General features: G+C 56.4%; 1 protein-coding gene and 2 long non-coding RNA genes across 8 annotated transcripts; 2 read left to right on the forward strand and 1 right to left on the reverse strand.

Annotated features, from left to right (window-relative positions):
• The first annotated feature begins 10 nt into the window (after positions 1-10).
• On the forward strand, positions 11-8,167 carry LOC119870959. 2 transcript variants are annotated; one of them, XR_005354546.1, is made up of 3 exons: positions 11-1,754; positions 3,012-5,109; positions 7,138-8,167. It is a non-coding gene; the product is annotated as an uncharacterized LOC119870959 (long non-coding RNA). The 2 variants fall into 2 exon arrangements; XR_005354547.1 differs by having other exon boundaries at positions 7,635-8,167.
• Positions 8,168-12,874: 4,707 nt separating this feature from the next.
• On the reverse strand, positions 12,875-16,908 carry LOC119870960. Its single transcript, XR_005354548.1, has 3 exons — positions 16,796-16,908; positions 16,529-16,561; positions 12,875-13,580 (listed from the first exon to the last, which is right to left on the reverse strand). It is a non-coding gene; the product is annotated as an uncharacterized LOC119870960 (long non-coding RNA).
• MEIS3 (Meis homeobox 3) lies at positions 15,872-27,432 on the forward strand. Of its 5 annotated transcripts, none has more exons than XM_038528443.1 (13): positions 15,872-15,993; positions 17,794-17,975; positions 18,160-18,319; positions 18,420-18,470; positions 19,481-19,531; positions 19,713-19,862; positions 22,649-22,760; positions 22,947-23,095; positions 23,879-23,955; positions 24,179-24,237; positions 24,351-24,429; positions 25,029-25,091; positions 26,968-27,432. In XM_038528443.1, exons 1-13 carry the CDS (start codon positions 15,982-15,984, stop codon positions 27,050-27,052), a joined length of 1,230 nt encoding a protein of 409 aa, XP_038384371.1. In that variant the 5' UTR covers positions 15,872-15,981; the 3' UTR covers positions 27,053-27,432. The 5 variants fall into 5 exon arrangements, with proteins under 5 accessions (XP_038384371.1, XP_038384369.1, XP_038384368.1 ...); XM_038528441.1 differs by lacking the exon at positions 15,872-15,993 and adding an exon at positions 16,645-16,975 and having other exon boundaries at positions 19,764-19,862; XM_038528440.1 differs by lacking the exon at positions 15,872-15,993 and adding an exon at positions 16,647-16,975.
• The last annotated feature ends 232 nt before the right edge of the window (positions 27,433-27,664 follow it).

The following is a 27,664-nucleotide window of genomic DNA, read 5'->3' on the forward strand; positions in this document are numbered from 1 at the left end:
GGCTGGGACCAGGGGGTCTGGGTGGGCATTTTTAACTTCGGAGGCCACCCATCTGTTGGTTGGCCATCTGCATTTTCTTACTGTTGTTTCCTGCCCAGAGGACACACTTGGGGTGTGCGGAGTGCCGCCCACTGCTTGGGACCCTGAGGATCACCTTGCAACCCCCATAACGCCCTGCTTCCCACAGGTTTTTAGCGTTCTATCGTCCTGTTGTGCATCACCCCAATATCCCAGACCTGTTACCCATTCCCCTTTCTCTACTCCTAGCTCATCAGCACCAGTCGCTGTCTCTTCTCTGTGATTTCTGTAAAAGTTGCCATAAAAATTTGAAATTCTGCCTGAAAAACAGCCTTCCCGTGAGAAGTTGGGATTCTAGAGGAGGGAGTTAACGAAGTCTCTGACTGAGACTTGGGCAACTGTGGAATAGACCAGGTACTCTGGGTTTTTCCATGCCCCCGGTCCTCTGCAGGACACCCACATGCACCAGCCACACTGGAAGTCCACACTTGCTTCCCGTAGCCACTCCCCCATTCGCCACCCCATTTTCCCTAGCCACGCCCCCCACGCGTCACCCGGGAGCTTTCCTAGCCACGCCTCCATTCCACCAGCCACAAACTATTCCTTTTCACTGGGCTTCCTGGGAACACAAAAGGGGAAGACCCAGATTTGCCTGATCAGAGAAGCTGGGGCTGATGGGAGTTTCCTGAATAAAGCAAGTGATTTTCTCAGAATCCTGAAATAGAAGGAGGGGTGTGTGTGTGTGTGCGTGCCAGTAGGTGCGCGCTCTTCTCCAGGAAAAGGGCACAGACTACGTAAAGGTGTGCAGACTTGCGAGTTACTGGCTTTTTCACACTCCTGCCAGCGGTTAGCATGAATGGAGCATGGGTTGCATGGGGGTGGGGAGTGGAGAGAACTCAAGAGACTTTAACAGCCCACTCTAAGGAGTTGAGAATTTATCTCAAAAGCAAAGAGGAGCTTTGGAAGGGTTTTAAAGAGGGGAGGGAGGCGAAGGGCAAGCAGTTGATGTCTGATTCACATTTTCAAACTTTCCTTCTGGCTGCCTGTGAGATTGGAGGCTCTCGGAGATCAGGGAGGAGGCTGGGGCAGCAGAGGAGGTGTCCTGGGGTAGGGAGGTGGAGGTTGGAGGGGTTATAGCAAGAAGGGGATGGTTTGGAAGATAATGGATCAGGCCAGATGAGGGGTTTTGGAAAGAGCGTGCAGGCGGGGCCCTGACAAGAAAGAAGTGGTGCACTCTAGTGGAGTAGTACATAAAGTAGCACCTTAGTGAAAGGGCTATTAAGGGATTAGGGGGTGGACAAGGTCAAGGAAAACAAGCCCAGGAAAGGCGCAGCACCGCGGGGCCGGCAGTAGAGGGAGCAGTTACCACCTCCCATACCCGCACTTGAAGGTGTGAGAAGACCTGAAGCTGCTGAGACTTGGAGCTGTAGCTGCAGGGAAGGCCAGGGGCATGGGCGCCCAGGACCCACACTCAAGAGAGAAGGGGGCTGGAGAGTGAACACCCCAACTGACTCTCCTTCCGCTCATCAGTCTCCTGTGGGTGTCTCCCATGGGCTGAACTCAACCAGAAGCCGGAGGTTAACGGTTCAAGGCATAGGTCAGCCTCTTGGGACACAGCATGACAGAGAAGAGTGGAGAGTGGATCTGGGAAATTGAGCAGTGAGGTCTCTCCCTGGTTTGGGAGTGAACGTGGAGACAAGTATGGGGAATGGCTTTGGAGAACAGGCTGGCTTCAGGTGAGTACATGCTGAGGGTGATGCCGATGGGACATCCAGAGATGTCAGGGAGGGGAGACATCCAGGGGACACCTGGAGCTCAGGAGAGGGGGAGGTGCTTGAGATTAGGGATCTGTTGGCAGTGAGGTATCACCAAGCCACAGGGGGAGGTGGGGGGACGTGCATGAGGAGCCTGGGACACCTGCCGATGGAAGACACACCACCAGAAAGGTAGGTGGGAAATGAGGAGACTGGGGCACCTGAAGACCAGAGAAGTTTCAGGAAATGAGGGCATGTTGACAGGGTCAAAGGTCATGAAAGGTGGAGGAAGATGAGCAGCAGGAAGCGACCTTGGGATTTAGGACTTGAAGAGGTGGTTTGGTAGAGCGTGTGGGGGAGGGCGGTCAGGCTGATCTAGATTGTGGAGGGAGTGGAAGTTGGGGACACTGAGGTAGAGCATGTAGGTCACGTTTTGGAGAATCTTGTAGAGAAAGAGAGTGTTTCTGGAGGAAGATATGAGCAGCCCCCCCCCCCCGCCCCCCAAGGTGGGAAGAGGTGTGGAGCAGCAGGGCATCGAATGCAAAGGCATAAGAACATCTGCCATCAGCCATTCCTGAGAACAATGCCAACAGCTCCTGGCACTTAGGGAGAGGCCACTGTGCTGGGCCTTCCTAGGGATCACCCCCCTTCTACAGGAGGGAAAACAGGCTCAGGGAGGGGATGCGACTTACCCAAAGTCTCGTGGCTAGGAAGGGCGGGGATGAGAGAGGATGAGGCCCAGAGCACCAATGGGACAAGGACACCCCTGTCTTTTTTTTTTTTTCCTGTCTTTTTTTATATATATAAAACCTTGTGCTTTTTTTAAAATTAGATTTAATTTATTTATTCATGAGAGACATAGAGAGAGAGAGATTGAGGCAGAGACACAGGCAGAGGGAGAAGCAGGCTCCATGCAGGGGGCTCAAAGCGGGACTCGATCCCGGGACTCCAGGATCATGCCCTGGGCTGAAGGCGGTGCTAAACTGCTGAGCCACCGGGGCTGCCCTACCTTATGCTTTAAAAAAAAAAAAAAAAAAAAAGATTTCACTTATTTGAGAGAGAGACAGAGATAGCAACAGAGAGCACAAGCAGGGAGCAGAGGGAGAAGCAGGCTCCCTGCTGAGCAGGAAGCCTAATGTAGGGCTCCATCCCGGGACCCTGAGATCAGGACATGAGCTGAAGGCAGACACTTAACCCACTGAGCCACCCAGGTGCCCCAGGACACCTCTGTCTTTCCAGGGTGAACAAAGACAGTGCTGCAGAGGCAAGGAAATGAGTGAACCTGGCTGCAGGAAAATGAGTAAGATCTCAGCTTCAAAGAGAAACATGTCCAGAGCTCGGGACGTGGATGAGATGAAGACCACCCTACCCCAAAACCATGATCCTTCCCTGGGTGCTAGGAGTCAGCTTGGGAGTGGTTGAAATTACTTGTCATGGCAGGAGGCAATAGCACAACGATTTCCTCTCTTAGGACCTCCGTTCCCTCATCTGGAAAATGGGGTCAAGGACAATAATAATGAGGACAAATGGTGCAGGACTGTAATAAGTTATATATATTTTTAGAATAACCCTTAGCACATAGTAAGAGCTCAATAGGTGGGAAAGTTGTCCCTTTGAGATATTTCCAGCTTGCTCACTTTTATAGTTCATATTTTCTCTCTCCCTCCCCTGCCCACTTGCACATGGGCACACACGCCCCACAATGGCCATCCTAGAAAAGCCTCAGAAGGAACGAGAAATGCAGACTCCCTGTAAACCTGCTTTGCCATCTGAGTCTCGGTTGCTAAATCCCAAACCCAGGGGAGAAGAAATGGGGAATATCCCTCCTCTCTCTGTGGCCACCAGACTCTTTCATTCACTTTATCCAGCCTGTGCCTGCTCTGTGCCTGGCATTATGTTGGGGCCTGCGGTGACCAAAGTATCCCTGGGCCCCGCTCTCACCTGGTTCACCGAGCAGTGGGGGACACATGCGAAACATGGTGCAAGAGGGGGTGGTCAGGCTAGGATCTGTGAATGGAAAGACTCTGTAGCAGGACACAGGTGGTGGTGAACTAGGGGACTGGAGCTGGTATAAACAAGCAGGGTGCAGGGGAATGGACAAGGAGAAGGATGGTGCAGGAGTCTGGGGCTAGCAGAGGGGACAGCTAGTATTGCCCGGAGCCTGGCAAGGTGGGGATGGGGTGAGGAGTGGACAGTGACTTCCAGAAGCTGGAAAGGATGGCCACATGGAAAGGCAATCCCACAAGAGCTGTGGCATCCAATCATCCCACACGTAGGGGGTGAGGGTGGGGGGCAGTGGGAGGTGCAGGGGCGAATGCCTGACCTCACGCTCCTGGGGCAGGGCTCTACAGGAATCCATAGGACAGAGAGCCCGCGGATGCATTCCATTAGGCCACACTGTGGTAGGCTGAATAATGCCCCCCCCCCCAGTAGGTCCACTTGCTAATCCTCAGAACTTGTGATATGTTCCTTGACACAGCCAGAGGGACTTCACAAATGTGGGTAAGCTCAACATATTGCGAGGCAGACACTACATTCGATTACCTGCGTGGTTCCTAAGTACAACCAGGAGGGTCTCCAGAAGAGTGGGGTGGTGGTGACCGCAGGAGGACATGGGACAGGGGAAGCAGAGGTAGGCATTGCCAGGGAAGCGCCACAAGCCAAGGAGCACAGGCGCCTCTGGAAAATGGAGAAGGCAAGGGAAGACTTCTCCCCTAGAGCCTCCGGAATGAGCGGCCATCACCTCGATTCTGGACTTCTGGCCTCTGGAACTCTAATGCACGTATGTTGTTTGAAGCCCCTAAACTTAGGGTGATGTGTTACAGCAGCAACACGAAAGGAATACAGAGACTTACCGAAGCCACCTAATGCCAACTCCGATCTCTCTGGACCTCAGTAACATCAGCATGTAGTGGAAACTTCTTGTGTCTCTGGCTACTAAATGCACTCACTACATGTGGGGATGTTTCCAGCCTTGAGAGTTCATGTCCTCCAGATAGAAGCTCTGGATCTCACCTTCCCAGCCTCCTTTACAGCTGAGACATGGACACAGGACTTAGATCCCATTCAAACAGACTCCCCAGCAGGAGCCCTGAATTCCAAAGGAGCGCCTTGCCCAAGGAGGCTCCCTAGGTGACCCATGCAGCTGGTGGGAATGATGTGACACAGGCACCCTCTTACGTTGGGAGGGCTTGGTGGTTGCAAGAAGGAGCACAGACACAGAAGTGGCATTGGTGCTAGGAGCAGGTGCAGTCATGTCACGGTTCTGGCAGCAGTGCAAACTGGGACACCCAAGACTCAGACACGCCGGTGGCTGTGGAGGTGGTTTCCTTGTCAGGTCAGTTCTGGGCATGGTTTGCGGGCTCTCTTTCTAGAACCTTAGCCTCATGCCTGGTTATCCAGGGCACTCAATGCTTCTGTGAGTCACTCCTGTCTTTTAAGTTCCATATAGTAAATGGTGTTAGCATTCACTAAATTCTGTTTGCCTTCCCTTTGCAAATATCGTACATTCACTCCTCCTTTGAATTCAGTAGTGACCAAGTGACTTGCCTCAGCTAAAAAAAGAGGGCAGAAGTGATAGTGTGGCTCTTCTGGGCAGAAGCTTTCATTTTTTAAAAATTTTATTAATTTATTCATGAGAGACACAGAGAGAGAGAAAGAGAGGCAGAGACACAGGCAGAGGGAGAAGCAGGCTCCATGCAGGGAGCCTGACGTGGGATTCGATCCGGGGTCTCCAGGATCACACCCTGGGCTGAAGGCAGGTGCTAAACTGCTGAGCCACCAGGGCTGCCCCGGACAGAAGCTTTCAAAGCCAGTGTATGCTGTGCCACATCTCTTTTTCCTTGGCCATGATGAGCTATAATGTACATAGTGAGCACTCTAACTGCCTGGGTCCTAAAGTGAAGGTGTTATGCAGCCAACTTGCAGCGGGTTTTTAGATTGATCAAGAAACAAGCCTGGGGTGCCTGGCTGGCTCAGTCAGTAGAGCACATGACTCTTGATCTCAGGGTTGTGCATTTGAGCTCCGTGTTGGACATAGAGACTACTGAAAGAAAGAAAGAGAGAGGGAATGAAAGGAAGAAAGAAAAAGAAAGGAAGGGAGGAAAGAAAAGGAAAGAAGGAAGGAAGGAAGAAAAAGAGATAAAGGAAGGAAAAGAAAGAAAAGGAAAGAAGGAAGGAAGAAAAAGAGAGAGAGGAAGGAAGGAAAAGAAAGAAAGAAAAGAAAGAAGAAAGAAAGAGAGAGAAATGAAGGAAAGTTGTTTTATTCAACTGAGATTTGGGGGATGTTTGTCACTGCAGCATCACCCAGCCGAAGCTGACACATACACTCTGCTGTAGAATCCATCAGTCCCCTTCTGCTGTGTGTCCCAAGACCACAGACAGGAATAGAGTGCATGAGGATTCTCAGGCTGGAGCCCACATGTACTGAGACAAATCAGTGGAAAACTGTGCAAACTGCATGTGCAGGAGCATTTTCCCAGGAGAGGGCCTGTAACATTCACTGGACTTTCATTTTTTTCTAAGATTTATTTATTTATTCATGAGAGACACAGACTGAGAGAGGCAGAGACACAGGCAGAGGGAGAAGCAGGCTCCCCCCCACAGAGAGCTCAATCCCAGATTTCGGGGTCATGACCTGAGCCGAAGGCAGACGCTCAACCGCTGAGCCACCCAGGCGAGGACTTTCAGATCAGTTAAAGATAAAAGAAGCCAAGACGTTGGTCCTTCAATTCCCACTCTACCTCTCACTAGCTGGGCCACCTTGAGCAAGTTACTTAACCTCTCTGGGCTTGTTCCTTCATCCGCAAAATAGAGATGATAATTGGTTGAAGAGGGCAGTACGTGTAAAGTGATTTGAACAGTGCCTGACACTCGTAAGGGCTAACCGGTAATATTTTTAGTGACAGTAGTTAGATGTGGGTTTACTGTGAATAACAGAGATCCAACATAGGGCAAGAGTTTATTTCTCTCTTGTGTGACAGTCCGCATCTGATATGGCAGATCTACTCCATGAGGGTGATAAAAACCCAGGTTTCTTCCATCCTGTTGCTCTGGCACAGCCAGAGTATCAGTTTAGCTCAGGATGGCTCACCTCCGTGGCATCATTCCAACTAGAAGGATGGAGAAGGAAGGAGAGGTCTGGGATCCACCACTCCCTGTAAGGCTGTGACCCAAGATGCCACATATCATTTCCTTCCGCATCTCGGTGGCCAGGCCTGCACCCTGTGGCCACGTTTTGCTGTGAGAGGAGGTGAAAAAAAAAAAGTGGTTTTTATCCTGAGTCGTCATGCTTAAAACCTCTGAGGATGTTTCAGGAAAAGTGGGAGCATGGACATTGAGGGACGATGAACAATCTCTTCTGCAGAAACGTTTGAGGAAGCATGCGCAATTGTTGCTGACAAACTGTGCCATCAGAATAGGGGTGACGGATGAAGTTGACACCGACATCAATGCCAGAGGGTCCTGGACCCTTTGTGTTGTCACCTGTTCCAAGATCAAGGTCCCCAGCAGGACCGGATCCCGACTCTCTTACTCTCCCCGAACCCAAAACCTACAGTTCCTCAGCCTCATCTCCCCAAGCCATTCCCCAAGTCCTTAGCCTGTTTCCCCCAAATCAATCTTCTGCCTAAGACCCCGCCCCCCAACTCCCCGGTGTCCCGGTGTCCCACTCCTCAACCACCTTTCCCTGACCCTCCAAGCTCCCTGTCCGGGATATCTGTTGCTGTGGAACAAAGCACCCCAAGACTTCGTGACTGAAAGTGACGGGTTCCTATCCTCTCCTGTGGTTCTGTCGCTGGCTTGGCGTGGGCTCTATGGGTTGACTTGGGCCGTCTCTGCTTGGGGTCTGTCCCGTGTCCGCAGGCAGCGATCTGAAGACTCAGCTGGGCAGGTGTCACAAGTAACACGCTTATGGGGTTGATGGCGGCGTGTGAGCACCGGGCCGAGAGATCTGAGGACACTGGCCTTCAAGACTGGAGTCCCTCGGACAACGCCAGAACCTCCGGAAGCTGGAAGAGGCAACGAACGGGTTCTCCCCTCCAGCCTCCAGAGGGAACGCAGCCCTGCCGACACCTTGATTTTGTCTCAGAGACTGATTTTGGAATGTTGGCTTCCAGAACTGTGACAGGATAAATCTGTGTTTTAAGCCTCTGAGCTGGTCCTAATTTGTTACAGCAACTGCAAGAAGTTAAAGGTGACTGATACGCTTCCTTTAGAGCTGACTCACCACGGCCTCTTGTCTCTTATTTTCTGGGTATCACTACATCCTGAACCTACCTACCTTCTTTCTTTCTTTCTTTCTTTCTTTCTTTCTTTCTTTCTTTCTTTCTTTCTTTCTTTCTTTCTGATTTATTTATTTACTCATGAGAGGCACAGACTGAGAAAGAGGCAGAGACACAGGCAGAGGGAGAAGCAGGTTCCTCAAAGGGAGCCCAATGTGGGACTCGATCCTGGAACCCCAAGATCACGATCTGAGCCAAAGGCAGGCGCCCAACCCCTGAGCCACCCAGGTGTCCCTCTTTCTTTTTTTTTTTTTTTAATTGAGAGTGGGGAGGAGCAAAGGGAAAGGGAGAGAGAGAATCCCAAGCAGGCCCCACACCCAGAGTGGAGCCCGATACAGGGCTTGATCCCATGACCTCGAGATCACAACCTTTGCTGAAATCAGGAGTTGGGTGCCCAACCAACCGAGCCACCCAAGCGCCCCTTGAACTCCTTTCTTCTTCTTCTTTTTTTTTTAAAATTTTATTTATTTATTAATGAGAGACACAGAGAGAGAGAAGCTGAGACACAGGCAGAGGGAGAAGCAGGCTCCATGCAGGGAGCCCGATACGGGACTTGATCCCAGGACCCTGGGATCATGACCTGAGCCAAAGGCAGCCACTCAACCACTGAGCCACACAGGTGCCACCCAGGAGCCCCTCCTTTCTTTTTTAAATTGTGATAAAATACACATAATATAACATTCACCATTTTAACTATTTTCAAGTGCACGATTCAGTGGCATTTAGTGCATCCATGATGCTGTGTAACAACCAGCACTGTCTGCTTCCAGAATTTTCCCATGGCCCCAACAGGAGACCCCATAACTGTGAGCAGTCACTCCCCTGCTTTCCCTCCCCCAGCCCTGGTGACCACTAATCCACTTCCTGTCTCTATGGATTTGCCTATTTTGGACATTTCCTACGCTTGGAATCCTACAATATGTGGCTTCTTGGCTTCTTACACTTCGCACAGTGTTTTCAACGTCCATCCATGTGGTACCTGGCATCCATACTTCATTCCTCTTTATGGATAAATAATATTCCATTGCACAAATATACCACATTTTGTCTGTCCGTTCATCAGCGGGTGGGTGCCACGTCTTGAACTCTTATGTTCTTTCTTGTTTCTTTGCCACGTCTCACAGGCTCACAGCATCGTTGGCATGGGAGGTACGTTAGTGAGGCTTCTCCAGAGAAATAGAACCAATAGGATGGATAGATGGATCGATAGGTAGATTTATTTTAAAGAATAGCCTCATGGGATTGTGAGGGCTGGCGAGTCCAAAGTCTGCAGGGCAGGCCAGCAGGCTGGAGCCCCAGGGCGAAGCGGTGCTGTTGCAGCTGCGGGTGGAAGACAGTCTGGAAGTAGATTTCCCTCCTTCTGGGGGTGGGGGGTGGGGGGTAGGGGAGTAGGAGTGGGAGGGGGGTGACTTTGGTCTTTTTCTCTAAAGGCCTTTCAACTGATTGGGCGAGGCCCACCCACGGAGAATTATCTGTTTAAAGTCAACTGATTTAAATATTAATCTTTTTTTAAAGATTTTATCTATTTATTCATGAGAAACACAAAGAGAGAGGCAGAGACAGACACAGGCAGAAGGAGAAGCAGGCTCCTCGCAGGGAGCCCGACCCGGGACCCGACCCCGGGACTCCAGGACCATGCCCCGGGCCGAAGGCAGGTGTCAAACTGCTGAGTCACCCAGGGATCCCCTAAATATTCATGTCATCCGAGAAACACCTTCACAGCGACATCTAGGCTGGGCGCCATAGCCTAGTGGACAGATGTGATTCACAGGGGACCTCTCCTCCGCTTGCCCACTCTCTGTGCCTGTCCCACGCGTCCCTACCTGGCCACTGGTCTGGCTGGGCTCCACAGAGGCCGGCCCAAGGCAAGGATGGGTGATTATTTGTGGCTTATTGGGGAGGTGATCCCAGGACGCACTGAGGGGGCAGGAAAGCATTAAGGGTGTGTTGACGCCCTGGCAGGTCACCTCTGCGGGCGACAGTGTCTCCACCCCACTGGGATCACTCAAGGGTGGTGTAGGATCCTCGCTGAGATGCCCAACCTCAGGGTGAGGAAATTGGGGTGTTTATCCACTAACTTGGGGCAGCTGATGAGGAGGCCTCCTCCTAGGGCTGGGCTCCCAGCACTTCCTGCTTTGGCCAGAGAGCACATCCCTGGAGGGTGGCAGGTGCCAAGTGGGGGAGATGCTGCTGGGCCCCCGGGACAGGAGTAGGGCCCTCCCCCCTCCCTGGGCCAGTGGGAGAATGCATGAGCACCACAAAGGGAGGCGCGGGGTCCCTCCAGGGAGCAAGGAAGGGCTGGCTCCAGGCACCCCCTGGGCATCCTGCTGTCCCCCTGAAGGACAAATCTGGGCCACCTTCCCGGCACTCAGGGCAGGGGCCAGAAGGGGTGGGCTTCTGGGGCCTCAGTGTCTCCCAAGGCACTGGCTCTCTGGCCACGCCCGCCCCACCGCAGTTGGCCTCCTGATTCCCCTGCCCTCCGCCTGCAATCATCTCCCCAGGAGGTGGAGGGAAGGAAATGTCAGGGATGATGGATCGGAAGGGGCAGGTGGGGTCAGTAGAGGAGGGACCACAGTGCTGGAGGGGAAGAGGAACAGAACGGAGGGGTGGGGGGTGCACAGAACAAAGCAGAGACAAAGACCCAAGGAGACAGAAAATTAGACTGAGTGAGGGGAACCCAGAGACTAAGATGCGGCGCCCAGGGAGATGGAGAGAGACTGGGAGAGATGGGGCGGGGACGGTGCCGGGGTCAAAGCCGGCTTCCATCCAGACAAAGAGAGACAGAGACAGGAAAAGGTGGAGAGACACACAAGAGACAGACAAGTGGACAGACGGACACACTCAAGACAGGGGGCTGTGCGGAGAGAGGAACCAGGGAGGGAGAGGAGGAGGAGGGCGAGGGAAGGGGAGGGAGGAGGGGAGGAGGGGGAGGGAAGAGCAGAGATGAGACCCAGAAGGCGGCCGTGGAGGCTGGGGAGACGCTGGCAGAGGAAAGCCCATTGGAAGGAAAAGGAGGGAAGGTTCAGGAAGCCGGGAGTGGGGTGGGGGGTGGGAGCCGCGGTCAGCGCCCCTCCCCCGCCCGGGTCAGGCCGGTCCTCCCGGTGGCCTCTGCCGAGCCATGGCTAATGGTATGATTGCTTGGCGGGGCGGCGGGCGGCAGTGACAAATGAGCCGCCGGAGTCGCCAGCCCGGGTGATGGATGGGCCCGGGAGGCGGGCGGAGGGGTGGGCGCGAGGAGGGGGGGTCCCCCCGCCAAGATAAATGTTTCCCTCTCCCGGAGCCAGGCAGGGGAGGCACTGAGCATTGGGGCGACGTGTCTGTGAAGGGCCTGGGCAGGGCGCTGGGGGCGAGGGGGAGACAGGGAGGCAGGAGGATGGGAAAAGAAGGGGGGAGAGGCCGAGAGACAGCAGTCCCCAGAGACAGAGAGAGAGATGAGCTAGGGGGAGGGAGGGACCCAGAGACCCGCCAGAGAAAAGGACCCACAGAGACAGACAAGAAGAGAGACGCGTGAGGCAGACAGACAGACACACACCCACGACAGAGCCCTCTTTTGGGGCCCCTTCATCCCCACCCCTGAGCAAATACAGATCCTGACAGAGAGTCTAGGAGTGAAGACGGAGTGAGAGAGATGGAGACACCAACGCTGAACTGGGGACAGAGGGGAAACTGAGGCAGAGAGCTTGTGGCACCATGACGGAAGACCAGGGGGACCCCTGAGCAGCTCCTTGGTCACTCTGTCCATTGAGGGCTGATTGCCGGGATGGCTGGGGGTCCTGGGGATCACAGCCGCCTGGTGGGTGAAGCCCCAGAGACAGCTGAGCTGAGGGTCCTCCCAGGCTGCTGAGAGGTAGGCAGACAAGGGTGGGGATGGACCAGTGTTGGGGGGTAAGCTGAAGGTCCCCCAGGTCTACTCTTGGAGGGCTCGATGGGGTAGGGCTGGAAGGTGACACCCCTCCCAGGCTCCCCTGGGGGTCTGGGTCCATCAGAGCCACACACCCCCAGTGAGAAAGGCAGACATGCACACTCCCGAATGCTTGGACCCAGGCGTCCAAACAGCACCCTGGGAGCCAGGGCCACAAGGGACCAGCAGGAGATGCGGCCATATGGGGTCAGCAAGCGTGGGCCACACCCCCAAGGCTCCAGGCCTGGACCCCACTGGCTCCCTCCCCTGGGACACAGCCTCCGAGGGTCCAAGTACCACTTAAGGGAGGCAGCTCCGCAGAGGGCTGAGGTCCGAGAGAGATGAGACTGGGGTGTGTGTGTGTGTGTGTGTGTGTGTGTGTGTGTGTGTGTGTGAAGACCTACAGGCTGGGGGCGTGGCAGTGAGAAAACTGCAGGCCCCCTCGCCCCTCCTTCCACCAGTTTTCCAGACACTCCTATGTTCCCCTTGCCAACATTTCACTCCTCTCTTTAATTAAAAAGATTTATGCCCAGGACTCAAGGCCCTCCTCCCTGTTCGGGGGTGCAGCGTCCTCGGAGCTCAGAGCAATGGCAAAGATGACTGCTGTCTCTGTCCCCCCCTGCTTCCCGACTCTTCCCAGCACTGTTTTTGCCTGGCTCCCCGCCCCCCTGGCCTCACTGGGACGCCCCACCCCAGTGAAGACAGTGGCCTCTTGCCTTCTGTCTACATGCTCCCCACTGGGACTGTCACATCAGGCCACACTTCTTGTTTTCAGAATTGAAAGGGGGGAGGGGGGAGCCTCAGCATAACCCCCAAGATGGAAAGGGAGCCTGGGCCCGGACCCCTAGCCCTCCCACCCTGAACCTCAACTGAAGGCAGTGGGCGGGGGGCCGGGGAGGGGGTAGCAGACAGAAGAGCTTTGCATCTTTAATTAAAAAGTGATTTAAATTAATTTTCTGCTCCAAAACCCCTATCTGGGGGGCGGGGTGTGTGGCAGTGATTAAAGGCTCCCTGGGCCCCCTTCCCTTCCGCCTTCCTTAAAGGGCCAGCGTCGCCCAAGGGACAGTTGCTCCGGAGGGCTTTAGGGGCAGTGTCCCTGACACAGGGGCTCCCAGAGTCGGCCAAGGTCCCCAGGGTACTGCCCCCCCAAGCCCATTGTCCAGCAGATGGGGAGACAGGCTGAGAGAGAAGAGGTGCTGAGAGGGGTCTGGAACCTGAGTGCCTGGGTGGGGGACACCGAGGGACAACCAGGCTGGGGGAGCTGGGGGTCGGTGGGCCTGGGAGGTTCCAAGGATAGTCAGGGACAGAGAGAGGAGGGCACGGGACAGAGGGCCAGAGCCAGAGAGGCGGGGCGGGGGGGCGGTGTGTTTTGGGGTGAGGCCGAGCCCCAGGTTGGGGAGGCGGAGACCTTCCTGGGGTGGGGGGGAGCAGGGCTGCGGGCCTCCTCACAGCCTCTGCTCCTGCTCGCTGGCCCTCTCCCAGCGGGAAGTGCTGCTGCCGTCCTCGGCAACCCCTCCTGCTGCAGCTCCAGCTGGCTCACCCTGGCGGCGGTGGCTGGTGGCTGGTGGCTGGTGGCTGGCTTCCGCGAGAGCAGAGGACCGAGAGGCAGGTTGCCGCAGAGCAGAGCTGTTTATGAGGGTCATAAAAATATCCTTAGCGAGCCCAGCAGGGGTGGGCACGCTGCCTCCGCCCCTGTCTCACTGACTCCCTCTCTCTGGGTCTCTGTCCCCCCCTGGATCTCTGGCCCCCAACTCTGTCCCCCTCTTCCTGGATCTCGTCCCGGCCCCCTTCCTTCTCCATCTCTGTCTCGTTTCTCTTTGGCCAGGTCTCTCAGGAGTGATGGTAGGTAACTCCTGGGGGTCCAGAGGATGAAAACAAGGGGTCATTTCCCTGGGAGAGCCCATCATTGCGATTTCAGGGAGTTCGCGGGCCTCCTGACACACATTCGCACATCCCCTCAGGAATTTGAGGACACCAGAGGATAAAGACCCCTAATGTGGAAAAAGCCAGTGAGACAATGAATCCCAGTGTCTCTCTTCTCCCACCTGCCCTCTGCTCTCGCTGACCTCCTCTCAGTTCCTCCAACACTCCAGGCACATTCCTGCCCCAGGGCCTTTGCACCTGCTATTCCTCTGCTTCCCACAAGGGTCTTCCTTGGGCCATCCACCTGGCTCCCTCCCTCACCTTCTTCAGGTCTCTGCCCTGATGTCACCTCCTGTGAGGGCCTTCGCTGTCCAGCTTATATCATCATCTCTGTTCCCCTTGTGCTCTGCTTTGGAGCACTTGTCACCTCCAGGCATTGTTTTACACTTACACATTTACTTACTGGTCTACTCCCTCCCCGACCATCCCCAACTGAATGCAAGTGCCAGGAGGCCAGGAAGTTTGTCTTGCTTCCCTGCTCGGTCTCCAGGCGCCCAGCACACAGTCGCGCTCCATAGTAATTTTTGTCGCAGAACCCTCTTCTATCTCACTAGAACACTAGCTGCAAAGGCCGTGTGGGTCCCAGATCCTCCAGGACCCAGATAACAACCTCCGACCTGCCCTCTGACAGATGCGGGAGCAGGCACACGATTTACCCTCAGCTCTGGAGGTTGCACAAACTGCACAGAGAGCCCCGAGACCCTCGTAAGAGGCGGGGCGGGGGGGGGGGGGGGGGGGGGGCGGGGGTGGAAAACAGGCAGGGGGACACAGGGATGCCTCCAGGCCAACCACCCACGTGCAAATACACACGCCAGGCACGGGCTGACACTCTGACATGCGAGGCCCAGACTGTGTGTGTACAAAGTCAGGCGACACTCACCCCCGATACTCCCCATCTTCAGAGACACCAACAACCCTGCAAACACACGCCGGGCCCCAGGGCATAGCACATCCCCGGGCATCGCCCCACAACCAGACAAGCCAGACGCGCGCGCGCACGCAGATGGCTTCAGACCAGGCACAGAGCATCCTCGGCTCCCGGGGGAGAGAAGTTAGGGGGCCCAGAGCCAGAAGAGAAACTAAAATAGGGGGTCTGGTTCGAGACCTCCCAGCCTCCAGTTCTCTCCTCTGTGTGCTCGTCTCCTAGAGACAGACGGACAGAGACCAAGAGAGAGAGACAAAGAGACAGAGAGACAAAGAGGGAAGGGCAAGGAGAGGAAGGGAGCGGGGACGCGGAGCCGGGCAGCGGGGCCGGGCGGGCGGGCGGAGACCTGCGGCGGCGGCGGGGAGGCCCGCGCGGGGGGCGGGGGGCGGGGGGCCGGGGTGGGGACCCGGGGAGACCCCGACACAAAGGCCGCCCTGAGGGCGGCGGCGCCGGGGGTGGGGGGAGGGCGAGGCGGAGGGGAGGCAGGCGGGAGGCGGGAGGGGAGGTGGGGGAGGGAGGGGAGGGGAGGGGAGGGGAAGGGAGGGGAGGGGAGGGGAGGGGAGGGGAGGGGAGGGGAGGGCCGCCCGCCCCGCCCGCGGCCCAGCCACCGGCGGACAGCGGGTTAAGCATCTCGATGTGGAACTTCCGGATGTGACCACAGAGAGAGGGAGAGACCGGGAGAGACCGGGAGAGACCGGGAGGCGGGGAGACACCGAGCCGCCCAGCCGCCCGCAGCCCTCCGGCCCGCCGCCGGGACCCCGCGCGGGGACCCCCGCCGCCCGCGCCCCCGCCCCGCGCCCCCGCCCCGCGCCCCGCCGCCCCCCTCCCCGTCTCCCGGTCCTCGGCCTCGGGCCGCTCCGATCCTCCCGGGACCCGGGGCGGGGGTGGGGGCGGGGAGGGACCGGGGGCCCGCGCCCCCGCTCACCCCTGCCCCCGCCGGCATGAGCCCCTCGCCGTGACCCCCGGGGGGGGGAGGGCGCCGGGGGTCCATGCGCGCAGCCTCCGCGCTGCCCGGCGCCGGCCACTGACGGCGGCGGGGGTCGGGGGGCCGGGCCCCCGGTCTCCCGCCCCACCCGCTGGCGTCCGCACCGCGGCCCGTCGGGGGCCGCTGCCCCGGGCTGCGCCCGCCCCGCCGGCCAGGCCCTGGAGGGACCCGGGAGCTGCCGCCGGCTTCAGCCCATGGCCGGGAGGGTAGGTCTGGGGCCGCGCACCCGTCCCGCCCCCTCCTCCGTCTCTTTCTCTGCCTCCCTCCCGTCTCTCTGCCCCCGGCTCTCCCCTGTCTCTGCTCGGGGTCTCCCCTTCTCTCCACCCCTGGGTCTCCCGTGTCTCTGCCCCGGGTCTCCCCCTCTTTCGGGCTGGGGTCTCCCCCTCTCTCCGGCTGGAGTCTCCTCTCTCTGTCCCCGGGTCTCCCCTGTTTTTGCTCCGGGTCTCCCCCTCTCTCCACCCTGGTGTCTCCTCCTCTCTCTGCTCTGGCTCTCCCCTGGCTCTGCTCCGGTCCCCGCTCTCTCCAGCCAGGGTCTCCTCCTCTCTCCACCCCTGGGTCTCCTCTCTCTGGGCCCCCCCACCCTGGGTCTCCCCTGCCCCTGGGTCTCCTGCTCCATGCCGGTCCGTTCTGCCACCCACTTTCCCCTTCTGCCCTCCCCAGTCCTCCCCTCCGGTCTACTTTTGTTCCAAGTCCTCCTGAGGGTTAGGGGTGGGGACAGTGCTGGGGGAGGGGGTGTCTCACCAGGCGGGGCCAGAGGTTCTGTCTTCTTTAGTTCTGAGGATGGGGAGAGCAGAGGAGATGAGGTGAGGAGGTGAGTATGCACCTTTGGGGGTGCAGGGGGTGGGGACGTGGCAGGATGTCAGGATCCCATTGCCCGTCTTAGGAGGTGCGAGGCATGGCGCGGAAATGTTGGATTCAACTTTGGGGCTCAGGAGAAGTTAGGAGAGGAGGAAGAGAAAGACACGGAGAGAGGGACACACACACACACACACACACACACACACGGACCCCTGGGTGCCAGGGCGCCCCAGGGCGGGGATGCCTGCGTCCTTCTGTTGGAATCTCTGCTTCTCTGAGCCGTTTCCGAAGCGCAGGGACAGGGCTTGGCCTGGGTGCCTAAGGTCCCCCGGCCTCCGCAGCCTGCGTGCTTGTGTGATGACAGCGCTTCGCTCTGGGCCGATTGCACAAGTGGGTTTCTGCGGTCGTGCAGGTTTACGCTTTGGTTCAACAAGTGTTTGTGGAATGTGTGCCAGGTGCTGTGCAGAATGCCTCCTTCATTCATTCATTCATTCATTCATTTATTGACCCACTCATTCTTTCATTGCTGCATCTGGTGTTTGGCTCTGTGTGTGTGGGGGGGTGCATTCACATGGCAAGGGGCGTGTGACAGGTTGTTAAGGCACACTCAGATGTGCATATGTGATAACTATGAGATGAAATTGAAGTTGGGGTGGACAGTGTAGACATACATTTATGCATAAATGATGTGCTGCTGTTGTGGTAAGTGTCCATGAGTGAGCCTCTCTCTCTCTCTCTCTCTCTCTCTCTCTCTCTCTCCTGTATCTTCTCTCCTTCATCCTCTCTGTCCTCCCCTGTGTCTCTCTCTTGCATCTTGCTCCTAGTCTCTCTCTCCACACTCTCTCACCTCCTGCCTACCCTCCTGGCTCCGGGAGGAGCTGGGAGTTACATCAGCTGATCCCTGACCCCCACCCACCCCAACCCTTAGACCTGAGATCTGGGTCATCTCTCTCCTCTGGACCTTTCTGCCCACACATTGAGAATCTGGGAGGGGACATTTTTCACAGGCCAGGCGTATAAGAGAAGACCCTGGGACAAGGCCTTTAGCTCCACCCCAGCCCCATGGGACCATGGGTCCAAAGCTGGCAGGGCTCAGACACGGAGAATGGAAGGGCTGACTCTGGGGACAGGGAGGGGCCTCTCCTGGGTGCCAGGGTAGAGCTTTCCTGATGCCTCCTTGGGGCTCTCCCCCTCTCGCCTCCCCCCAGTATGATGAGCTGCCCCACTACCCAGGCATCGTGGACAGCACCGCAGCCCTGGCTGGCTTCTCGGAGGCAGTGGCCTCAGCACCGAGAGCCCCGGGGCCCTATGGCCCCCACCGGCCTCCCCAACCCCAGCCCCCGGGCTTGGACAGTGATGGCCTGAGGAGAGAGAAGGATGAGATCTACGGGTGAGTCGGGGCAGGACTGAAGGCTCCGTGGGGTCTTGGGATGCGGGCTCCTTTCTCTGACTTTCCTTGCTCTGTCTTGGTCTCTCCATGTCTTCCTCTGGGTCTTCTGTCCCTCCCCCCAGGTGCCCCACACTCCGCACATCCCCTCCTTCCCCTCACGAACCTTCTCTCCTGCTTCCCCCAGACACCCGCTCTTCCCACTGCTGGCCCTGGTCTTTGAGAAATGTGAACTGGCCACGTGCTCGCCCCGTGACGGGGCCGGGGCTGGGGTGGGCGCACCTCCAGGCGGTGACGTGTGCTCCTCTGATTCCTTCAATGAGGACATCGCTGCCTTTGCCAAGCAGGTGGGCACCCCCCTCTGCTGTGTGTGCTGGGGGGGCGGGCAGTGAGCAGAGGTGGGAAGGACACGGGACGCGCCCTCCCCGGACTCTCTCTTCCTCCCAGGTCCGCTCTGAGAGGCCTCTCTTCTCTTCCAACCCGGAGCTGGACAATCTGGTGAGACCTGCACCCTCCCCGATGCCCCTTCCTCCTGTCCCCCCCTCCAAGGCCCTGGGGTTGGTTGTGGCCACCTGTAGAGAGGTCACCTAACACGCTTTTTCAAACAGCCATCATTGTTGCCCATTTGCAGTGAGTCTAGCCAAGAGCTTGAGAACGGGGATGGATGGCCTGGCTTCCAATCCGAGCTCTGCCACTCACTAGTTCTGTGACCCAGGACACGGAGCTGCATCTCCCCGTGCCTCAGTTTCCTCCTCTGTAGCTAGGAGAGATTCCTGTGTGTGGATAAAATGGGGCTAACAGGAGTCTGGCTCTTAGAACAGCACCTGGCACAGACCAGGGACTCAGTAGGCATTTAGCTGTGCTTCAGCCGGGACAACCGAGCCCACGCCGGGATGGGTGCGGGGACGAGTGCAGGAACAGGGCTGCAGCGGGGAGAGGACAGAGGAGAGGGGCAGGGAAGGAGAAATACCCCCACTTCTCCCTTTCTTTTGCTTTCTGGCTCCCGCCGGGGCTTCCTATTGGCTGAGCCCTTTGGCAAAGGGCTCTGGGAAATGTAGTTTACAGTCAAAGTGGGAAGTGGAGCAGGGGGCAGGGGGCTGAGATGGGGTATTATAGCGGGACTTCATGCAACGGATCAAAAGGATTTTCTGTCTCTTCCACCTCTTGCTTCTCTTTCTTTGTCTCTGACTCTCTCACGTTCCATCTTCCCTTAATTCTGGGTCTCTGTTCTCTGTTGCTCTCTGCGCCCCCCCTTCTGTCCCTCTCTGCCTCTCTGTCCTCTGTCTTTGTCATTCTAACTCACTCTTTCCCTTCCTCCCTCTCCTCTCACCTTCCTCTTCCCCTTGTCCTTCACCCTCTTTCTCTTTCTTTCCTTCCCTCCTCCCCAACCTTCTCCTCTCCCTCCTCCCCTCCCTCCTCCTCCTCTTGTCCTTCTCCCTCTCTCTCCTTCCCTCTGCCCCTCCCTCCTCCCCTCCTCTGTCTCTTCCCATCTCCATCTCTGTTTTCAGATGATACAGGCCATTCAGGTGCTCCGCTTCCACCTGCTGGAGCTGGAGAAGGTGAGTGCTTCTCACTTCCCCTCCCACCCTCGCCTGCCCCCCCATCCCTCCCCTTCTCACCCCTTCCACCCCTCCTTCAGGCTCTCTGCCCACTGGAGCTGGAGCAGAATGCTGCCCCCACCCCTGTACACCCCAGCCCTGGCCCCCGGGTGGCCCCCCCAGTACCCCGGTGCCCCCTCAGGTCCACGACCTGTGCGACAACTTCTGTCACCGCTACATCACCTGCCTCAAGGGAAAGATGCCCATCGACCTGGTCATCGAGGATCGGGATGGCGGCTGCAGGGAGGACCTCGAGGACTACCCGCCCTCCTGCCCCAGCCTCCCAGATCAGGTGGGTCAGGGATGGGGCGCCGGGCATCACCCCATGACCAAAGCCCTGAGCAGACATAGCCGGGCTACCGCGTGAAGGAGCACACGCACCCCCAGCCTCAGGCAGCCACAGCCAGACATGTGTGAGCACGGGGCACACGCCAGCGATGCCACAGCTACACAGACCGGAACACAGCTGGATGGCAGTGCGCGCGCGCACACACACACACACACACTCCCATAGACTCAGCTACACCCACACAGTGTCAGACACAGCTACACAACTCACTGACGGCCATTCTCACTCACAGCTAGACAACAGCACGTACCACACACTCAAACACACACATCCCAGCCGCGTAACAGTGTCACACAGCATATCACCTGACTGAGACCCACGCTTGTAGAGCACATCCGGCCTCACAACAGCCACATGGAGGTAAACGGAGCCAAGCGGCCCCAGATCCTGCCACACAAACTCAGACACGGCCACACTCAGACCCAGGCCTCCACGCGCGCATACATGTGGCACCCTCCCCACATCACAGCTGGACTGCGGCCCCAGGCACACGCACCATGCCACCCAGCAGCCCAAGCCCCAGAGGCAGATGGATGAGTTTTGTTGACAATCCCATAAACATCAGCGCAGATCCTGTATTTTTTTTTAAGATTTTATTTATTTATTCATGAGAGACACACAGAGAGGCAGAGACACAGGCAGAGGGAGAAGCAGGCTCCCTGCGGGGAGCTCGATGCAGGACTCAATCCCAGGACCCCAGGATCATGACCTGAGCCGAAGGCAGATGCTCAACCACTGAGCCATCCAGGCGTCCCAGCAGCACAGATCCTAAACAGGGCCACCCCCACATGGTGGTCATGCTACCAGCACACACAGCAATGATACAACATGACACCTGCACCCAGACACAGGCACGCAGTTGTACTGCACGTAGACTCAGGCATGCTGCACACAGCAGTCACAGGGACCCTCTGGCCCACATGTGCCCCGTAATCTGCACATGCTCCACTAGAGCCCCCACTCAGAGACATAGCCGTATTCCGTATCTTCACCCGGCCTCCCATACACACCCATGGCAATGCTCCAGCCCCATGGAGTCACAAAGCCTCCTGTGCCATAACCACACACACTGTCTCACAAAGAGGACAGCCATTAAAAAAAAAAAAAAAAAAGAGGACAGAGGACAGCCAACCCCTCAAACAACAGCCACGAACTTAGAAAAACGTGGCCTACACAGCCACTTGGCCATCTCAAATGGGACACAACTACATATCAGTCCCGCTGTGTGTCTCAGCTCCACACATGTAACTCTCAACCATGCCATCTCGGGCACAGGCACAAGCACACTGACATGCACCACACAGCAGTCGCGAGACAGCATCAGGCACACTGATGGGGAACAGCCGGAGGTGACGGTGGCAGCCAAGCTCAGGAGCCTTCAGTTTGCACATCCGTCCACCATGCACTCACACACACAATTCCACACAGACATACCACACCTGGAGAAGCCTTCTCTGAGCTTTGGCATCTCTAGCTCTGCCCCTGCAGGACACAGATGATGCAGCACCCGGCAGTGGGCCATGTCGGGCAGGGCTGGCAGGGTGGAGGGCAGTCAGCAGGGCAGGTGGGGTACTGGGTCTGCCTCTCAACAATTGAACTGATCCTTTAACCAAATGATAAAGAGGTGTTGATGCAATCTCTGGGGGGGCGGGGCAGCCTCCCTAGGACACAGAGCTGGGCCCTGGGCAGGCGGATCCAATGCATTGTCAAGTTCCTCAAAATGTATCAGAGTTTGGACTAAAGAAAGCGCAACCCGAACTGCCCCCCCTTCATCCATCTGCAATTCAGAGACCCACCCCCCATCTGAAAAGTGAAAGTTGTGTTTTATCCCCTAGAAGTTTAGTGCAAACTCATTTGGCAGCAAAGTCTGACCTGAACTAATGAGAGGCTATTTATAGCCTTTATTTATTCCACTCAGTTAAATATTCATCCATTTTGCTGCAGAAATGTTAATGAGTTCGATGACGAGGTTAAGCCCCGGCCCCCGCTGGGGGTGTTATGAACTTCGAGGCTCGTGGGAGCAGGGATTTACTGTCTATAGCTGGCAAGGGTTCCAGGGGCGCCCCGCTGGCTCCATCCATAGACCAGGTGACTCTTGATCTTCAGGGTCGTGAGCTTGAGATTACTTTTAAAAATAAATAAATATGTGAAAAGTTCTGAATTCTGCAACACTGCTGGCCCCCAAGGATTTCAGATAAGATGCTGTGGACCTGTATAAGCACATCTTTACTGGACAATTACAATGCGCCTTTCTTTTTTGTGTGTGTGCTGAAACCCAGGATTGAAACTTTGCACTTTTTTTTTTTTTTTTAAGATTTTACTTATTTATTCATGAGAGACACAGACACAGGCAGAGGGAGAAGCAGGTTCCCTGGAGAGAGCCCAATGCAGTACTCGATCCCAGGACCCTGGGATTGCGACCTGAGCCAAAGGCAGACGCTACACTACTGAGCCACCCAGGTCCCCCAAAAGCTTTGTGCCTTTGATGTAAACCAGCTCACTGAGCCCTCACCACACTCTGTGAGGTGGGGACAGGTGTTGTCCTCTGTTTTCCAGTTGAGGAAACAGGCACAGAAAAGCGAAGCACATTACCCAAGGTCACACAGCCAGGAAAGAGGCAGGGACAGGCGTTACCCTCAGGGGTCCCAGCTCCAGAGCCCATGGCCTCAGCCACTGTGCTATCTAGTGCCCCCAAGCCTTGGCACTGACCTCCAGCTCTTGTTTTCCAGAATAATGCATGGATTAGAGACCATGAGGACAGCGGATCTGTACATTTGGGGACCCCGGGTCCATCCAGTGGGGGCCTCGCCTCCCAGAGTGGGGACAACTCCAGCGACCAAGGTAAGAAGCCTGGGAGGTGAAGGGGAAATGTGGAGGTTGGTCTGAGGATTGAAGTTAGACAGCAAGTAGTATTTCCAGAGGCGCGAGGACGACTGGAGTGTGGAGCGCTCTCTTGGGGGAGGGTTCTGGGTCCCCCTGGCCTCTTCCCTCACTGCCCACCATCACAGCATGCCTATCCCCCCTCAGGAGACGGACTAGACACAAGTGTGGCCTCTCCGAGTTCTGGGGGAGAGGACGAGGAGCTGGACCAGGAGCGGCGGCGGAATAAGAAGAGGGGGATCTTCCCCAAGGTGGCTACCAATATCATGAGAGCCTGGTTGTTTCAGCACCTCTCGGTGAGAGCCCTGGGGCCCAGATGCAGGGTGGGCATAGGGTGCGAAGGAAAAGGATGGCTGCACAGAGGCCGAGGCCCTGAGAGAGACCCAGAGATGGGAGACTGAGGCACGGGGGCGGGGTATTGAGGGTAAATCTCAAAGGGGAGAGCATCTGTGAGTGCAACCTGTGGTGCTTCTAAAGGCTCGAAACTCACCCAGTCCTGCCCCCAACCCACCCGCCCCCCATCAGTCATCACCAAATAGAGCCTATGATGGATGGGGCTGTGAGGAGTAGGTGAGGAGCCTAGCGGTCTCCTAGCCAGAAGTGGGTGCAGATGCAGGCAGTTTAGCCCTAACCAGTGCACCACGCTGCATCGGGGTGGGGTAGGGGGAGAGCGGGGAAGATACAGACAGGAAGAGAGTCAGGGAGTCGGGGAGTCACAGAGGGACGGGGACAGGGACAACGAGAGACACGCACAGATCAGGACCCTGACAGACTCAGAGAGGGCCCGTGCTGGGTTTTGCCTCTTCCAAGTCTCCGAGCCCCCACCCTGAGCTTCGGTCTCCCTAATGAAACCGGTCAATTAGCATCTAATTGCTGGAAGAGGCGGGGCGCCCACAGGCATAATTGCCTGAAGCTTGGCTCCACTTCCCTCCACTGGGCCCTGGGGGAGCCTGGAGCGGCTCAGACGAGCTGGCTCTCCAGGCCCTGCTCCAGCCTAGGCTCACCATCCCCACGGGGCCAGGCCTTGGGGCTCAGGTGGCAGGCTGGGCAGGCAGGGTGATTCTTGCTGGTGGCCACAGCACCCGTACCCCTCGGAGGAGCAGAAGAAACAGCTGGCGCAGGACACGGGGCTCACCATCCTGCAGGTCAACAACTGGTGAGCAGCGCGGGAGGCTTGCGCGGGTCGCCGAGCCCCCAGCCCCGGGCGGGAGGCCGGGCGCTGTCCGCGGTGCTGAAGGAGGCTCCCGAGGCCCTGGGAGCCTCTCCGACCCCCCGCCGCATCCCGGTCCTCTCCTTCCAGCTCTGTCTACGTGTGTTCTTTTCTGCCTCTCCCCTACTTCCTCTTACACCTTCCTTTTATTTCCATAACCCTCTCCCAGGTTCATTAACGCCCGGAGACGCATCGTGCAACCAATGATCGATCAATCCAACCGCACAGGTACAGGGAGAAGCTGGGGAGAGAGGGCCTAATGCTCTCCGGGGACGTATCAACGCTGGGACCCGCCTATCCAGGGTCTCAGCCTGCACCCCTCCACCTCCCTGCCAGGGCAGAGTGCAGCCTTCAGCCCAGAGGGTCAACCCATGGGGGGCTACACGGAAGCTCAGCCACACATGACTGTCAGGCCTCCAGGTAAGGCCACGCCCCAACACGCCAGGCCCCGCCTCCAAATGAAGGTTTCCCCCACCTTCTGGGATTAAGTGCATGAGTAATACAGTAATTCACTTGCATAACTGTGGAGCTGGAGAGGTGATCGTAGATTTCCTGATGCCCACTTTTTCCGAGCTGAGTTTGCTCCTTCCAGGTCTGCCCATCCATTGGAAGGCTCTACTTTTCCTTAAAGGACTAGTACCTTTTTAAAAAATACTTTGTTTATTTTATTTTAGGGAGTGCACGCACACGAGGGGGAGCAAGGGCACCCCTGTGCACATGAGTGGGAGGAGTAGGGGAAGGGAGCAGCAGGGGGTAGGACAAAAACAGACCCTGCATTGAGTGCAGAGCCAGATGGAGAGCTTGATCTCACGACCCTGAGATCATGACCTGAACTGAAATAAAAAATCCGTAGCTCAATCGCTCAATCGACTGAGCCACCCAGGCACCCCAGGACTAGTACTTTCTTAAATGATGACTCAGTGTGTCCTGATAGAGGGATTCCCTGGGGAAGGAGCAGGTGGGAGGGGCATATGGGGATGTCTGGTGAAGAACCACAACCCTCCTCTCTTGTCTTCCAGGGTCGATGGGAATGAGTTTGAACCTAGAAGGAGAGTGGCATTATCTATAGATTCAGGACAAGTGTGAGTGTCCAATGTCTAGGGATTCTGGGTTAGGGGTTGTGCAGCTCTCAAACTTTGGTAAGACCTCCAGATTCCAATATTGGGCCCCTCCAGAGCAGGATCAGCATGGGTCCCTGAACTGAGGGTTCTCCAAGGCTTCATGGGAAGATAATCCATCCATCCATCAATCAGCTCATCCATTTGTCTATATATTTATCCACCCATCAATCATCCATCTACCCACTATCCATCCAAACATACATCCACTCACTGTCCATTAATCTATCTACCCACCTACCCATTCATCCATCCACCTCTATACTGATCTGCCCACCCACACATCCACCCACTTAACCACACATTCACTTACTACCCACCTACCCATGAGCCATCCATGCATCCATCTACCACTTGTCATCCATCAGAAAATGCATCAACCCACTCATCCACTTACCTCTACCCACTAATATGTCCACCTACCATACTGTCACCCATCTACCTACCCACCCAATCATCCCCACATCTATCCATTCATACATCTCCAACATATATTAAACCCTCATTCGATATCCTGACCATAGTCAGGGAGGGTCCTGGTCTTGAGAAGATTTGGGCTTTTGAGGAAATGGACATCAGAAAGGAATGAGTGTCCAGAGCAACAGCTGAAACAATAAAACACAGCTTGTTCAGAGGAGGGAGACATCATCTATCTCTGAGATATCAGGAAAGACTTCATAGAGGAAGTGACTTCTGTTTTGGGCCTTGAAGGATAAATACGAGTCCACTGGGTAGAAGTGAGGTGCAAGGAAGTAGGGTACATTCATTTACTCCCCCAGGTCTTAAAACTTTAGAGCATCTTCTCAGTCTTCATAAAAACCCCAAGAGGGAGAAATTATTATTTTCATGTTACAGATGAGAAAATTGATGCATAGAAAGAAGAGGTCACTTGTACAGGTTCACTCAGTTCAGAAAAGCCAAGGGAATAGCCTGTGCAAAGGCCCAGGGTTGAGAGGCTGCCTGGAATTTCTAAAACGCAAATCAGATCTTGAGCCCCTTTGGATTAAAGCTCTTCTGTGGCTCCCTTATGCCCTCTAGATGAAGTCCAGAGTCTTTAGTTTAGCACCTCTTCATTCTTTCATTCATTTAATGCACATTCCCTGAGCACTTCTGTGCCTGCCCTGTGCTGGGAACATAGCAGTGACCATGACAGCCCAGCCCTGCCCTCACGAGGCTCACTGTCCAGTGGGGGAGACAGACCTGTCTTTGGACAGTGATGACCCAATGTAGGCAGGGCTGGGATGAAGGAACTCAGGGACTGGAGGAGCCCAGAGTGGGCATCAGACCCAGGATGGAAGGTTTAGGGAAAATGTCCTGGAAGAGGGGACTTTGTAGCCGAGACCAAGGAGAATGGAAGGAGTGAGGCGGGAGAGGAGGGAATAGTATATGCAAAGGCCAGTGCACTTAGCAACCTCACAGCTATGAGACGGCCCCCCTGCCCCTGTCACCACTGCGTGAGGGGGAAGGAGGACCTAGCTGAGCTGGTGCCAGCAGGCTGGGTGGGTGAATAATGAACTCAGGGCCAACAGAAAGTCTGGGAGATGGGAGCAGAGACCTAGGAGGGCTTGGGCACCCAGGGGCACGAGGGCAGGAGCCTGGGGAGGAGAGATGCACATGTTTGTTCAGGGCCCGGCAGGTCAGTGGGGGTCTCAGCTCTGCCCTGGCCAATCCAGGACAGGTGTGGCCTGGTCTGAGTGCCAGGGGACCTCAGAGATCAGAAGAGGTGGAGGGGGTTCTCAGTCTCTCTCCTTGTCTTCTTTTCTCTTCCTTGGTCTTAACTGTGCCGTGGGGCCAGGTCCCTCCACACTTCCTGACTTGGCGTCTCGTCCCCTCTCCACAGACCCCAGCGTCCGGACTGTGACCACCAGGCTCACACCTTGTTCCGGTCCCCACCTGGTTCCCGACTTCAGGACCCCACCTCCTAAGGCCCCCCCAATGCAATGCCTACCTCCCTGGGGCCCTGCCGGGACACGGGGGCCTGAGCGCCCACTTGAGGGTCTCTCAAGGACAAAGACAAGGCCTCCAGGCCCTGCACCCTGCTTCTGCCCTCACCTCTGCCTGGAACCCAACCTGAGCTCCTGGGCCTGGGTCTTCAGAAGATGGTGGCTGGGGGTTCCCCACCTCCAGGCTGCAGAAGAGACTGGCGGTGGGCTGGGGAGGTCAGGGAAGGAGGGTCAGCCGGATCCGACATTTGGGAGAGGTCCCCTGGTCCTCCTAGCCCACTCCCTGCCCTTCTCTCCCCCTACCTCCCTTCACTGACGTCTTCTACTTTTTTTTTTAATGATAAAGTCTTAAAAACAAAAAAGCCACCGACCTGAGTTCTTTCTCTTTCGAGATTCCAATTCTCATCAATTTGAAGCTCATGAATTACCAATTATAATAATAATTAGATACTCTTTACCCCCATGCTCTTCCGACACACAGTATCAATCGGCTATGGCTGTGTAACAAACCACCGCAAAGCTTTGTGGTTCAAAACGCCACCTACTTTTTAGCTCCTTATTTTACGAGTTGGTATATGAGGCTCTGCTGGGCGG

The sequence above is a fragment of the Canis lupus genome, chromosome 1 (assembly GCF_011100685.1).
Source record: "Canis lupus familiaris isolate Mischka breed German Shepherd chromosome 1, alternate assembly UU_Cfam_GSD_1.0, whole genome shotgun sequence".
Lineage (NCBI taxonomy): Eukaryota > Metazoa > Chordata > Mammalia > Carnivora > Canidae > Canis > Canis lupus.